At 41.0% G+C, this 16,310-nt stretch overlaps 1 protein-coding gene across 1 annotated transcript in view; it reads right to left on the bottom strand.

Annotated features, from left to right (window-relative positions):
* LOC106606951 (forkhead box protein K2) overlaps positions 1 to 15,645 on the bottom strand; it is a 34,875-nt gene extending 19,230 nt beyond the window's left edge. Inside the window, exons 1-2 of the mRNA XM_014203447.2 lie at positions 15,145 to 15,645; positions 1,871 to 2,059 (exon numbers count right to left, since the gene is read on the bottom strand). Of these exons, the coding sequence (XP_014058922.2) occupies positions 1,871 to 2,059; positions 15,145 to 15,437 (482 nt within the window). The 5' untranslated portion in view covers positions 15,438 to 15,645. The remainder of the gene's footprint in view (positions 1 to 1,870; positions 2,060 to 15,144) is intronic.
* Positions 15,646 to 16,310: the final 665 nt, after the last annotated feature.

The following is a 16,310-nucleotide window of genomic DNA, read 5'->3' as shown; positions in this document are numbered from 1 at the left end:
TGCAAATGAACAAAGTTGGGATGCATGCTTTTCCGAAGGAAGACAAGCGCGTGTACATGGACCAGATGGGAGAAAAAAATAAAAATAATAAAAGACTAGTAGAAAGCACAGGGGGAAAATGGCAGCTGTACAGAACTCATCAGGCGCTCTGACTTCTGGCAGAAAGCCATTATAAGATATCTGATGGCTTCAACACCTCATGTGCGCCGCACAACAGAGACTCGCTGATCGATATAGAATGCTGTGGACTCACCAGATGGCCTTCTCCAATTGTGCTACTTACAAACACGTGACTGGTTCAACTATTCTGGGGAACTACGGTAAGCTTCATCATGTAAAATAATGTGACAGGTTGAAAGAATGCAATATGCTTTATCTCCTAATGTAATGCACAAGTTGACTGCAGGTATTATCATAAAAAGTAGCTACAAATATTCAAATTTATTGAAACTTCAAAGGAATAGTTGACGGTATTGAAAAATCCTCCTGTGGCTTCTTCCAAATACCCCGTTATACAGTATACCACCCAAGCCTACAGGACACTTCACTTGTAACTAACCTTCCCTATGGAAAAAAACAAATGCCATTTGTTGAATATTAGTAGTACCGTAATACTCCTGGCATTTTTGTAAAGCTCAATTTCCACCATTTTCAAGGAATGTGCACATGATGGAAGTTAGAGGTAGCCTAAATATTCATAATTAAAAAAAATTACATTTAAATTAAAAACTCGGGGGGAAAAAATGCACTTACTATGTGACCTAAATGGCTGACTTAAACTAGACAAACTGCCCAGAGTTTTAGTCAACTAATAATAACTAACAAAAGATGAAATGACTAAAATGTGACAGAATAAAAGGTATTAAACCTGAAACAGCTGTCAAAATTAACATTGCTAGAAGCTACCGTAATATCCGGACTATAAGCCGCAACTTCTTTCCCACGCTTTGAACCTCGCGGCTTAAACAATGACGCGGCTAATATGGATTTTTCCCGCTTTCAATTTTTTTTTCATAAAAAAAAACAAACAAAAAAAACATTCTGTGACATGCTCAGTTTTTGGGCGGCATGAAGCTTTCATTAGACCAATGAAATTGCCGAACGGGTTAAGGTCAAACAACTTTTTTGTTTACTGTTTAGATTAAATCGAGCGCTCTCAAACTTCCCATCATTCTGATTACGATAGTCATTTTGTCACCCTCACCATGGCAAAGACACGGAGAAATGCATATGATGCAGCTTTCAAGTTGAAGGCGATTGATCTGGCTGTTGGAAAAGGAAATAGAGCTGCTGCACGGGAGCTTGGTCTTAATGAGTCGATGATAAGACGTTGGAAACAGCAGCGTGAGGAATTGACTCAGTGCAAAAAGACAACTAAAGCTTACTGCAAATTTTTTATTTTTGTTACAAGCCGTGTTTCGTTAAAGCCAATTTATTTTTGTTACAAGCCGTGTTTCGTTAAAGCCTGTGTAAAGTTCATTTGTTTCAATGTACCGGTAGGCACCTGCGGCTTATAGACATGTGCGGCTTATTTATGTTCAAAATATATATATATTTTTTTTTTATTCAGTGGGTGCGGCTTATATTCAGGTGCGCTCAATAGTCCGGAAATTACGGCATGTATTTTCAGTCAACACGCACACAGCAGCTAAGTGAAGACTGCCAATGGCTACACACAGACTAGGCTTAACAAGTACACACAATAAATCTGTGTTGGACAGATGTGTAGGTTAGGAGGTGACCTAAGCTGCAAGCTGAGCCTGGTTCACAGCTTCCCCTTGAGTTCAATAAACTAAGCATTAGCCGCCAAGCCAGTATGATAATAAGTTATCTCAAGGTTAACTGAGGCCCAGGCCTACTGTTACTGTACCTGATGGTGCCTGTGGGCGAGGGCAGGGGGCTCATGAGGTGGGCGATGTTGTCTGGAATGTTTATGGTGAGCGGAGAGATGTGGACTGGTTTTACTGGAGACTCAGGTGCCTCACGCTTCTCCCTCTTCCCACTGGACAGGGCTGTGAATGTGATCTTGATGTTTGTGCTGGGAAACCTGAAAGTGCACCTGCAGAGAAAAAGAGACAAGGTTAAAATTCACCTACCACACAATGTAATGCAATCTTCCAGTCTATGTGGCCTCTGAGCATCCACACACTACATGTTAATGATTTTAAATATATGTAAACTATAAAAAAGTATTTTGTATGTAATGTCTTCATTATACACTACATTATATGGACATGTGCTCATCGAACATCTTATTCCAAAATCATGGACATTAATTTGGAGTTGGTCCCCCTTTTGCTGCTATAACAGCCTCCACTCTTCTGGGAAGGCTTTCCACTAGATGTTGGACCATTGCTGCGGGGACTTGGTTCTATTGAGCCACAAAAGCATTAGTGAGGTCAGGCACTGATGTTGGGTGATTAGGCCTGGTTTCGCAGTCGGCGTTCCAATTCATCCCAAAGGTGTTCGATGGGGTTGAGGTCAGGGCTCTGTGCAGGCCAGTCAAGTTCTTCCACATCAATCGACAAATAATTTCTATATGGACCTCGCATTCATTGTACATGGGAGCATTGTCATGCTGAAACAAGAAAGGGCCTTCCCCAAACTGTTGCCACAAAGATGGAAGCACAGAAGTCTAGAATGTCATTGTATGCTGTAACGTTAACCTGTTGGGGCTAGGGGGCAGTATTTTCACGGCTGGATAAAAAAAAACGTACCCGATTTAATCTGGTTACTAATCCTACCCAGTAACTAGAATATGCATATACTTATTATATATGGATAGAAAACACTCTAAAGTTTCTAAAACTGTTTGAATGGTGTCTGTGAGTATAACAGAACTCATTTGGCAGGCAAAACCCTGAGACAGATTCTGACAGGAAGTGGATACCTGATGTGTTGAATTACCTTTAAGCCTATGCCATTGAAACACACAGGGGCTTATTAAGATCTCCCTTCACTGGAACTAAGGGGCCTAGCCCGAACCATGAAAAACAGCCCAGGACCATTATTCCTCCACCAAAGTTTACAGTTGGCACTATGCATTGGGGCAGGTAGTGTTCTCCTGGCATCAACCAAACCCAGATTTGTCCGTCAGACTGCCAGATGGTGAAGTGTGATTCATCACTCCAGAGAACGAGTTTCCACTGCTCAATGGCGGCGAGCTTCACACCACTCCAGACGCTTGGCATTGCGCATGGTGATCTTAGGCTTGTGTAAGGCTGCTCGGTCATGGAAACCCATTTTATGAAGCTCAGGCTAAATATAGGCTGTGGTAGCCTAATCAAACACACATTCTCATTGTTGGGTAAACAACAAGCAGTGTGCATGCCTAGAATGGAGATGTCCATATACGCCAAGGTTCAATCAGTGCAGGATCAGGCTCCATCACCACACCCCAGAGAGAGATGGAGGCCCAGATTGTTATGCCAGCCCTGCTTCCTTTTGGTCCAGATGCCAGGTGCTGCTGCACTTGTTGCCAAGCCCCAACAGAGCTGGCATAGAGCACATTCAGAGAGAACAGTGTCCCAGACACCCAAGTCTCAAATTAGCATTGCTACTCAGAGGGTGAAAAACTGCTGGGAGCCAGCCTGGTGAAGCCAGACACTTCAATTATGCATATGCACTCCAACACCCTTTCAGGACCAATGTAATACCCCTGTCAACAAAGAGCATGGGAAACTAAATTATTTGATGAAATAGGGGGATGTTGATGACCTCATTATGCAGACCACATGTTGCTAGTGTCTAGTGGGAAAACATGTTTTTTCAAAACTAGTTACCAGCATGGTACAGGGATGCAAACTGGTGAGGGCCCAAAAAGGTGACACTTTTTATTTTGCACTGTAACATGCAAAACATCCCTGCTGGGGGGGGAATGCAGGTTAACTAATTGAACAACAAAGAATATGATAGAATATGATCAGTCTCTGTGTAAAATAGTGGTTAATGTGAACCTAACTCGCAGCTAAAAAATGTAAAGAAAGCAATCCAATGTTATTTGTTGCCTAGACTTTACTGCAAATGACACTCAAGTTGAGAAAAAGAAAATACACTAATATTGCAGTTAGCCATGACAGCCTTTATAATAGAACACTTGTGACCACACACACACGGGGAAAAAACATTTTAAAGTAGAAATAGAATGAAACAAACAGGCATTCTATTTTCGCTCTATTATAGTGGTCACTATAGACATTGATCAAGTGCACAAGGCTACATGTGTGTAAAAATATGGTTCACCGAGTTAAAATTATAATTCCCCCTCACACGTGTTACTGTCAAGTTCAACACAACAAAAACAATATCTTTGGGCTGCACTGCACATTCTTACATTGTACACTGCCTGTGGACATCTGTTCTACAATGTGCCAGCAAAAGTGAGAAAGAGGGAAAGTGTGTGGTGTTCCTTTCACCTCTATAGTGGCATCCAGCTTAAACCTGGCCCAGCTCCAGCTACACACCCTGAATGTACTTGTTTAACAAGCAACGCCTCATTTTTACCCAATTCTCTCATTCTGAAAATTAACCACATACTGTAGAGGGAAAAACAGTTAACAGATAGCGGTTAGTTCTTCAGCTAGTTAACATTTCACACAGATTGCCAGGGTCCAGTAAGCAACTAACACGTTAACTGGTATACGACTCCTTGCCGTTCCTCAAGTTAATACTAGAGGTCGACCGATTATGATTTTTCAACGCCGATGCCGATTTTCTTAACTTATTTGTAATAATGACAATTACAACAATACTGAATGAACACTTATTTTAACAGAGCAATAAAATCAATTTAGCCTCAAATAAATAATGAAACATGTTCAAGTTGGTTTAAATAATGCAAAAACAAAGTGTTGGAGAAGTAAAAGTGCAATATGTGCAATGTAAGAAAGCTAACGTTTAAGTTCCTTGCTCAGAACATGAAAACATATGAAAGTTGGTGGTTCCTTTTAACATGAGTCTTCAATATTCCCAGGTAAGAAGTTTTAGGTTGTAGTTATTATAGGACTATTTCTGTCTATACGATTTGTATTTCATATACCTTTGACTATTGGATGTTCTTATAGGCACTTTAGTATTGCCAGTGTAACAGTATAGCTTCCGTCCCTCTCCTCGCTCCTACCTGGGCTCGAACCAGGAACACATCGACAACAGCCACCCTAGAAGCAGCGTTACCCATGCAGAGCAAGGGGAACAACTACTCCAAGTCTCAGAGCGAGTGACGTTTGAAACGCTATTAGCGCGCACCCCGCTAACTAGCTAGCCATTTCACATCGGTTACACCAGCCTAATCTCGGGAGTTGATAGGCTTGAAGTCATAAACAGCGCAATGCTTGAAGTATTGCGAAGAGCTGCTGGCAAAACGCACGAAAGTGCTGTTTGAATGAATGCTTACGAGCCTGCTGGTGCCTACCATCACTCAGTCAGACTGCTCTATCAAATCATATACTTAATTATAACATAACACACAGAAATACGAGCCTTCGGTCATTAAAATCGTAGATTCCGGAAACTATCATTTCGAAAACAAAACTTTTATTCTTTCAGTGAAATACGGAACCGTTACGTATTTTATCTAACGGATGCCATTTCTAAGTCTAAATATTGCTGTTACATTGTACAACCTTCAATGTTATGTCATAATTATGTACAATTCTGGCAAATTAATTACGGCCTTTGTTAGGAATAAATTAACTTCACACAGTTCGCAATGAGCCAGGCAGCCCAAACTGCGGCATATACCCTGACTGCTTGCACGGAACGCAAGAGAAGTGACAATTTCCCTAGTTATAAGAAATTCACGTTAGCAGGCAATATTAACTAAATACGCAGGTTTAAAAATATATACTTGTGTATTGATTTTAAAGAAAGGCATTGATGTTTATGGTTAGGTACATTAGTGCAAAGACAGTGCTTTTTTTGCAAATGCGCTTGTTAAATCATCACCCGTTTGTCGAAGTAGGCTGTGATTCAATGAGAAATTAACAGGCACCGCATCGATTATATGCAACGCAAGACACGCTAGATAACTACACATGGTTGATGATATTACTAGTTTAACTAGTGATTATGTTAAGATTGATTGTTTTTTATCAGATAAGTTTAATGCTAGCTAGCAACTTACCTTGGCTTCTTGCTGCCCTCGTGTAACAGGTAGTCAGCCTGTCATGCAGGCTCCACGTGGAGTGCAATGTAAGGCAGGTGGTTAGAGCGTTGGACAAGTAACCAGAAGGTTGCAAAAACGAATCCCCGAGCTGACAAGGTAAAAATATGTCGTTCTGCCCCTGAACAAGGCAGTTAACCCACCGTTCCTAGGCCGTCATTGAAAATAAGAATGTGTTCTTAACTGACTTGCCTAGTTTAAAAAAATATATATATTTCAAACATGTAATATATATATATATATATATATATATATATAAATAAAAGAAAAATGTAAATAACAAATTCGGCAAATCGGTGTCCAAAATTAACGATGGTTATGAAAACTTGAAATCGGCCCTAATTAAAATCGGCCATTCCGATTAATCGGTCGACCTCTAGTTAATACTATAGAGAATTGGTTAGGTTACTAACGTTAGTCATTTGTGTTGTAACGTTAGCTGTCTACTTTATTAGCAAGCTCATTTTCACACCATAAACTCAATTATTTGATCAGATAAGTTGGCTAATGTTGCTCAACATTTCTCTGGCTAGCTAACTGAGAATTCGATCCAGCTGGCAAGATACTTAATGCTAATACCTGTTCCACCAGACTTTCTCCCTCACCACAAACTTTCCAAATGCAATTCGTTTTTCGGTTACAGCTCATGAAGTACGCTTCATCACCTTCTCAGCCCCGTCTCCATGGTCAGGCTTCTCATCTAACGTTACCTCTTCGTTATGGTTCAGGGGATGCGCTGCTGTAACTGGCAAGCTGCCTTTCCAGAGCGCTCGCTGATGCTGTAACTAGTCTCTTTCTTCTGTTGTTATAACAACGATTGGCTGAGGCTTGGATACAGCCAGTATTGCTCCAAACTTGCATCACTCGTTCCCTTACAGCCAGTAGTGATCCAACCCCCCCTCCCCACAAATTTTTATCATTGGATCTATACGAATCACGTAGGTCACCTATTTTGGATTCAAAACAACAAATTTCGCCAAAAGGTGACTAGTTTGCATCCCTGATGGTAGAGGCAGGTAGCAATATTCAATAGGCCTAATGATGTCCTTGGATCGCTCAAACTCAAAAAAGCACAAGAAAGAGGATTGACACCCACCATCTCAGATTGTTCTGAAATCGTTTCTGATAGAAACAGATAAGATTAGCATTCCTGCAACATTGAGCTAATCGATTGAACCCAACTGGCCATTTTAATTTATAAGATTAATATAATATTCAATAAATATAGCACCAAAGATTTGGATCAAACTTTTTCTAACAATGAGTTAGACATGAAGAATCCAAAGAAATGGTCTAAAGCCACCAAGGACCCCCCCCCTCACACACACACACCCCCATGCAGATCCCACTCAACAACGAGTATACAGTATTTGTTCTCCATGTAGTAAGGGGCTAAGGATCGGCGTATTGTTTCTTCATCCTATGTAATGTATCCTCAGTGAATTTGGTGATGTTCAGAGTAAAGGCATGGCCGATTGATTAGGGCCGATTTCAAGTGTTCATAACAATCGGTAATTGGCCTTTTTGGACGCCGATTACATTGCAATCCACGAGGAGGCTGCGTGGCAGGCTGAACACCTGTTACGCGAGCGCAGCATCAAAAGGACCTTGTGACTGCAAGGATCCAATGTAAGTTGCTAGCTAGCATTAAACTTATATATACACACATTTAAAAAATGTTTTATCAATCTTCACATAATCACTTGTTAACCTAGTAATATCATCAACTATGTGTAGTTAACTAGCTTGCTCTGCGTTGCATATAATCAATCCGGTGCCTGTTAATTTATCGAATCACAGCCTACTTCAACTTCGCCAAACAAGTGATGATTTAACAAAAGCGCATTCGCAAAAAAAAAAAACACAATCGTTGCAATAACGTACCTAGCCATGAACATCAATGCCTTTCTTAAAATCAATACACAAGTATATATTTTTAAACCTGCATATGTAGTTAAAAGAAATTCATGTTAGCAGGCAATATTAACTAGGGAAATTGTGTCACTTCTCTTGCGTTCAGTGCAAGCGAGACAGGGTATATGCAGCAGTTTGGGCCGGCTGGCTTGTTGCGAACTGTTGAAAGTCAATTTCTTCCTAACAAAGACCGTAATTAATTTGCCAGAATTGTACATAATTATGACATAACATTGAAGGATGTGCAATGTAACAGTAATATTTAGACTTAGGGTTGCCACCCGTTCGATAAAATACGGAACGGTTCCGTATTTCACTGAAACAATAAACGTTTTGTATTCGAAATGATAGTTTCCGGATTTGACCATATTAATGACCTAAGGCTCGTATTTGTGTGTTTATTATATTATAATTAAGTATATGATTTGATAGAGCAGCCTGACTGAGCCGTGGTAGGCAGCAGCAGGCACGTAAGCATTCATTCAAACAGCAGCTCTTAGCAATGCTTGAAGCACAGCGCTGTTTATGACTTCAAGCCTATCAACTCCCGAGATTAGGCTGGCAATACTAAACTGCCTTTAAGAACATCTAATAGTATATGAAATACAAATGATATAGAGAGAAAGTCCTATAATAACTACAACCTAAAACTTCTTAACTGGGAATATTAAAGACTCATGTTAAAAGGAAGCACCAGCTTTCATATGTTCTCATGTTCTGAGCAAGGAACTTAAACGTTAGCTTTTTTACATGGCACATATTGCACTTTTACTTTCTTCTCCAACACTATTTTTGCATTATTTAAACCAAATTGAACATGTTTCATTATTTGTTTGAGACTAAATAGATTTTATGTATTATATTAAGTTAAAATAAGTGTTCATTGTTCATTCAGTATTGTTATAATTGTCATTTATTACACACACACATATATAAAAAAATCGGCAGCAGCTTTTTTTGGTCCTCCAATAATCGGTATCGGCGTTGAAAAATCATAATCGGTCGACCTCTAGTTCAGAGAAATTAGTCATTGAAGTTGTTGGGTTTATGTGCCATCTTACATCCTGATATTACTTGGTTCTGACCACTGATGGTGTTGTTCCTGCTGTTGAGGGGAAGAAAAAAAATAAAAATCACCTAATAGCAAGAACAGCACTATCAACATTGTGCTCAGCAGCACACTCACATGGCTCACTGATGGGGGCTCACTGATCCTCGGTCAGTCAGGCACAGACGCATACAAACAGAATTATTTTTGCCACCAGACCCCCAATCCCAACTACCTGAGGTAAAGAATTCCACTAGACCACAAAACCCACCCCCCTACCAGACAAATATTATTTTGTCTACCATCTGCTTCAATCAATTCATACTTGAATGTTTTCAACAACAAAAGAAGCTTGGTTAAGAGGATAAGCTTGCATGGAAATCCCAAGTCATTTTGCAAAGAGCTGAGTTTTCCCACAGCCTCAATGCATTTTAACATTCAGGCTCCTTTGCCAATTTCCCTCCTTGCTCAATGAGACCAAACATTTTGTAAAAGCAAATGCAGTTGCCATGTTATGCCAGGAGGTAGAACGCAATGGACCCTCAAAAGATCCAAAAGTATCCAAGCTCAGGGCAGCAGAGACAAGAAGTCTTCTCTATTTAAAAAAAAAATAACTTTTTTGCCCAAGATAATCATCATCCCTGCAGATTATAATCTAAAATGGCGTAGCAGTCAGACGTCTTTGTCCTTGTCCTGTCCCTTGTATATATATCTGTTTACATCTTTTTCTTCGCATATCTTTTAAAAAATATTTTCCTAAACCTCAAATTCTAAATACTCTCCTGCAACCCGCATCACCCAATGTGGCGTGGATCTGATTTTTTCATCTAAAGTATTTATATTTACTTCGGATCTGGAATCCCTCAATTGAAGCTAGCCAGCTAACTACCTACCATTGCTAACGGTCATCAGCTAACCTTTAGCTCGGAATGCTCTCACCAGTTCAAACAACGTGACTCAAACCAGAGCATAACGGACCTATTATTCCCCCCCCATATACCCGGATTCCTACCGCAAACTCTGAACATTTTCATCTGGGTCTTAGCAACTAGCTAACCGCAATCCCGGGTGACTACTCCTGGCTAGCTTTTCCATCCCGGAGCAAGCACCAATTAGCCTGAAGCTAGCCCGGCCAGGGCTCCTGTGCTACCATCGAAGCCCACTCCTGGGCTACAATATCCAGACCCCTACTACTGCCGGTACGGTGCACGGAACCCTGCCGATCCTCTACGACTGGAATACTGACATAATCTGCCCGGGCTAGACTATTAGACCCTCTCTTTCTAAAATTATCTGCCAAAATTGATGCAACCCCTATTACTAGCCCGTTCAACCTCTTTCATATCGTCTGAGATTCCCAAAGATTGGAAAGCTGCCGCGGTCATCCCCCTCTTCAAAGGGGGTGACACTCGAGACCCAAACTGCTACAGACCTATATCTATCCTACCCTGTCTTTCTAAGGTCTTCGAAAGCCAAGTTAACAAACAGATTACTGACCATTTCGAATCCCACCATACTTTCTCCGCTATGCAATCTGGTTTCAGAGCTGGTCATGGGTGCACCTCAGCCATGCTCAAGGTCCTAAATGACATCATAACCGCCATCGATAAGAGACATTACTGTGCAGCCGTATTCATCAACCTGGCCAAGGCTTTTGACTCTGTCAATCACCACAATCTTATTGGCAGACTCGACAGCCTTGGTTTCTCAAATGATTGCCTCGCCTGGTTCACCAACTACTTCTCTGATAGAGTTCAGTGTGTCAAATCAGAGGGCCTGTTGTCCGGAACTCTGGCAGTCTCTATGGGGGTACCACAGGGTACAATACTCATGGCCGAGTTTCTTCTCTCTATACATCAATGCTGGTGATTCTCTGATCCACCTCTACACAGACGACACCATTCTGTATACTTCTGGCCCTTCTTTGGACATTGTGTTAACAAACCTCCAGACGCGCTTCAATGCCATACAACTCTCCTTCCGTGGCCTCCAACTGCTCTTAAATGCAAGTAAAACTAAATGCATGCTATTCAATCGATCACTGTCCGCACCGGCTCGCCCATCCAGCATCACTACTCTGGATGGCTCTGACTTAGAATCAGTGGACAATTACAAATACCTGGGTGTCTGGTTAGACTGTAAACTCTCCTTCCAGACTCACATTAAGCATTTCCAATCAAAAATTAAATCTAGAATCGGCTTCCTATATCGCAACAAAGCATCCTTCACTCATGCTGCCAAACATACCCTCGTAAAACTGACCATCCTACCAATCCTCGACTTCGGTGATGTCATCTATAAAATAGCCTCCAACACTCTACTCAACAAACTGGAGGCAGTCTATCACAGTGCCATCCGTTTTGTCACCAAAGCCCCATACACTACCCACCATTGCGACCTGTACGCTCTCGTTGGTTGGCCCTCGCTTCATACTCGGCGCCAAACCCACTGGCTACAGGTTATCTACAAGTCTCTGCTAGGTAAAGCCCCGCCTTATCTCAGCTCACTGGTCACCATAGCAGCACCCACTCGTAGCACGCGCTCCAGCTGGTTTATCTCACTGGTCACTCCCAAAACCAATTCCTCCTTTGGTCGTCTTTCCTTCCAGTTCTCTGCTGCCAATGACTTGAATGAACTGCAAAGATTTCTGAAGCTGGAGACTCATATCTCCTTCACTAGCTTTAAGCACCAGCTGTCAGAGCAGCTCACAGATCACTGCACATAGCCGATCTGTAAACAGCCCATCTACCTACCTCATCCCCATACTGTATTTATCTTGCTCCTTTGCACCCCAGTATCTCTACTTGCACATTCATCTTCTGCATATCTACCATTCCAGTGTTTAATTGCTATATTGTAATTACTTCGCCACCATGGCCTATTTATTTCCTTAACCTGTTATGGCTAGGGGGCAGTATTTTCACGGACGGATAAAAAACGTACCCGATTTAATCTGATTAGTACTCCTGCCCAGAAACTAGAATATGCATATAATTATTAGCTTTGGATAGAAAACACTCCAAAGTTTCTAAAACTGTTTGAATGGTGTCTGAGTATAACAGAACTCATTTGGCAGGCCAAAACCTGAGAAGATTCTGTACAGGAAGTACCCTGTCTGACCATTTCTTGGCCTTGTTGATTATCTCTATCAATTACAGGGGATCTCTGCTCTTACGTGACACTTTCTACGGCTCACATGGACTCTCAGAAGGCGGCAAAATGCTGAATCGTGGCTTTGCAGGCTCTGGTTGAAACAAAGTAGCGCGTTTGGGTAGTGGCTGGTTACAGTACTGTGAGACTCAGGCTCGTGCCCGCGTCGACCGAAAGCTTTGTTTACTTTCCTCTGTTTAGCTAAACGGAGATTCCCGGGCGGAATATTATCGCTTTTTTATGAGAAAAATGGCATAAAAATGGATTTTAAACAGCGGTTGACATGCTTCGAAGTACGGTAATGGAATATTTAGAAATCTTTTGTCACGAATTGCGCCATGCTCGCGACCCTGATTTACCATTTCGGATAGTGTCTGGAACGCACGAACAAAACGCCGCTATTCGGATATAACGATGGATTATTTTGGACCAAACCAACATTTGTTATTGAAGTAGCAGTCCTGGGAGTGCATTCTGACGAAGACAACAAAGGTAATGAAACTTTTGTAATAGTAAATCGGAGTTTGATCAGGGCTAAACTTGGTCGGTGTCTAAATGGCTAGCCGTGATGGCTGGGCTATCTACTGAGAATATTGCAAAATGTGCTTTCACCGAAAAGCTATTTTAAAATCGGACATATCGAGTGCATAGAGGAGTTCTGTATCTATAATTCTTAAAATAATTGTTATGTTTTTTGTGAACGTTTATCGTGAGTAATTTAGTAAATTCACCGGATGTTTGCGGGGGGGGGGGTATGCTAGTTCTGAACGTCACATGCTAATGTAAAAAGCTGGTTTTTGATATAAATATGAACTTGATTGAACAAAACATGCATGCATTGTATAACAATGTCCTAGGGTTGTCATCTGATGAAGATCATCAAAGGTTAAAGCCTTTTTGAAATCGGACAGTGTGGTTAGATAAAGGAGAGTCTTGTCTTTAAAATGCTGTGAAATAGTCATATGTTTGAAAAATTGAAGTTTTTGTATTTTTGAGGAATTTGTAATTCGCGCCACGCCTATCATTGGATATTGGAGCAGGTGTTCCGCTAGCGGAACGTCTAGATGTAAGAGATTAAAGAGGCAATGAGCAGTTGCTACATCCATTTTTGGATGTATAAATGAATTATATGTACCCCACTGATTCTTGAATAATATAACTTGTCTCATGTCGTACCCCATCACTACCCAAAATATAAACATGTTTTACTCCAATGTTTGTCAAAGTAAACACTATATAGGGTGCATTCGTAAATTCACTCTGGCTTACTATGCTGATTTCAGAGCACTCTCATCTGAGTGTACCAGAGCGCAGAATAACTGATGAATTTACAAACAGTGCAACACTAGTTGAATATGACCTGTCAGTAAACGTTGGCAAAAAAAATAGAATTGTTGCCAGCAGCACAGTTAGTCACCAACGCTCTAGATAACAAACAGCCTAACCAGCTCTGCTAGGGCAATAGAAATGGTCAGAGTGATGTGTTCTCTCATTTGTGTCTGGAAGTAGCTAGCGAGTTAGCCAACTTTAGCCAGTTAGCTTGGGTGATTGACTGATGTTGTGAGGTCAGAACGCTTGGATCAACCCCACTCCTTGGGCAGAGCGCCCAGTGTGCGCTGACAACGCTCTGAATTTGTGCGCACTCTGGCACTCCAGAGTGAATATATGAACACACCCATAGCCTCAAAACATGTTTAAAACTATCATTTTGGATGGTCAGTCCTTGCATCCATAGCTCTATATATGAATTTGAGAGTGGTTACATTTCTCCAGCCCCATCCCGTAGCCTTTTAACCGAAACAGGGTTGGGGAGGCCGCTTTGTTATTGTTTCAACTGCTGACTGCTGCTTTAAGAATGCAGCTTTGTGTTTGTATGTCACTGAGGCAACTGACCAATGAATGAGCCCCAGCAGCCCACTAAATTGTGTTGTGAATTATGCATCAAATATCAACATTCAAAAGTGGATTACGGCACAATAGTGACTTTTCCTAATTAAATACAGGGTTGTCTTCAGATGTAATGGTTGAATTGGAGTGTATTTTGTTCCTTGCAAGTTTCTTTAGAATAAAAATGGGGCAAATCTGACAAAACAAACTACGTATACCTGGAATTTGGCATAGAAATATAATCTCTTTTTAGTATTACGGAATTCAAATCGGTCTAAGAGAATAGAGTAACGTTACCGTGATGGCAAGAGGAAAATAATGGTCAGTGAATATTTTGAGAATACTATTTCTTATGTATTGTAAAGTTAGCATTGGCATTTGTGACCTGCCATTATAATTTTGTTAATGTAGGAAACTGAACCAAAACATGCGTCTTCCGAGTTGTGCAAAGCTGACCCGTAATGACCCGTATCAGAAATGTTCCATTGAGTGATGGCCTAGTGATGCACAGCACACATGTTATAAAGATACAGGCCTACAAGTAACGTAGCCATCCACAAACTTAAATATAAACATCGATCATATCCATCTGACTAACAAAACACTTGCACAGAACTATGACATTGTTTACCTGTATGACCAAGTCCACAGCTAGCTAGTTACAATAATAACCCACTATGTGATAGCAAATCAACTGAAAGCTGGCCGACAGACAGTGTGCTGTAGAATCAAGTTCAAATATCGCTAGCTACATTTGGCTGTCTTAATTCAGAAGATATTTTATGACAATGGAGGGCAGTTCATAACATGTAGCTTCTAGTATCTAACAAACAATGTCTGGAGTTGACGTTAATTTGCTAACAAAGATGAACCTGCATGGCAAACACTACCCATTAGTCTTGCTGCAACAGCACGTGCATTGTGGTAATTCAAAAGATAAGATAGCTAACTAGTTATTATAAACACAAATACATATTGAACTTACATTCGTGGTAGTTGTAGAGGAGGGGCACCCCGTCTGAGGAAAACTCCATCCACGAACACCCCATTTTTGCCGAGGCATCGCAAGTAGAAGTCTCCACCACCAGTGCTATCGTCACTAACAGTGAATATTTCGAGATGTCTTCGAGAAATAAAACTGGAATGACCCATGCTCACATCCACGGAGCCCTGAGACGAGTTCCTCCCGATAGTCACCGAGCGCTTTTTCATCAAGTATTCGAATTCACGGCCCTCAAGCCGGGCAACCGGCCCAGACGACCCGCTTAACACCGCCATTTTACAGGATAATGGGTATATTTGACGAACGCTTATTAAAAAAAAAAAATAAACACCGGTATGGAGATGCCCGTGTAGGTATTTTAAATGCCGTCGCAAATTGTCCAATCAAAAAAAAAAAGGGGGCATCAAATTGAACACAAAAATGTAAGGGAACGTGCCAGACCAGGGACAGCGGCTCCAACGCAGCGCCGCGACAGAGAGAAAGGGTAGGAGAAGGCTCCAACCAAACAACACAACATGTGGATATACCACGATTGACAATCCAATAACCCAATAAAAATTTAACAGGCACTTGACGCTACAAAGAGAAGACCAATCAGACACAAGAAACAGCTAATCATTGACTCAAGGTTGGTTGAACTGTAGAGTACGCGCATTGTGTTGTCAATAATTACCACATACAGAAAGTCAAAATTGGCTATATCTTAAAGATTCATGAACACGAAAATGTGATTTTGGTCTTAATTTAAGGCTAGGCATACGGTTAACAGTGTGGTTAGGTTTAAAATCACATTTTAAAAAGATAAATTATAGAAATAGGCGGCGTTTATGACTTTGTGGCTGTGGTATGTAGTGACGACCGGTATTATGCGTGGCGAGATGTAAGTCCCGGCACTATCGTTTAAAAAAATAAAATATAACGATGCCATTGCCAAGATGACAATGATTTCATGCTTTATGAGTGTTCTTTTTGTTACCATAGAATTTGATTATTCGTAAAACAACATTTACGTTGTGACATTGTGATTTTGTTTACATATTCAAAGCAACATGTCCCATATAACCGAAAGTATGAACAAGCTTGACATTTTGGATGAACAAATTGCCAATCGGAAGAATGGCTGGTATAGGCCGAGAATAAAGATTGAG

The sequence above is a fragment of the Salmo salar genome, chromosome ssa06 (assembly GCF_905237065.1).
Source record: "Salmo salar chromosome ssa06, Ssal_v3.1, whole genome shotgun sequence".
Taxonomy (NCBI): domain Eukaryota; kingdom Metazoa; phylum Chordata; class Actinopteri; order Salmoniformes; family Salmonidae; genus Salmo; species Salmo salar.
Note: the sequence above shows the minus strand (reverse complement) of the source record. Positions and strands in the feature narration are given on the sequence as shown.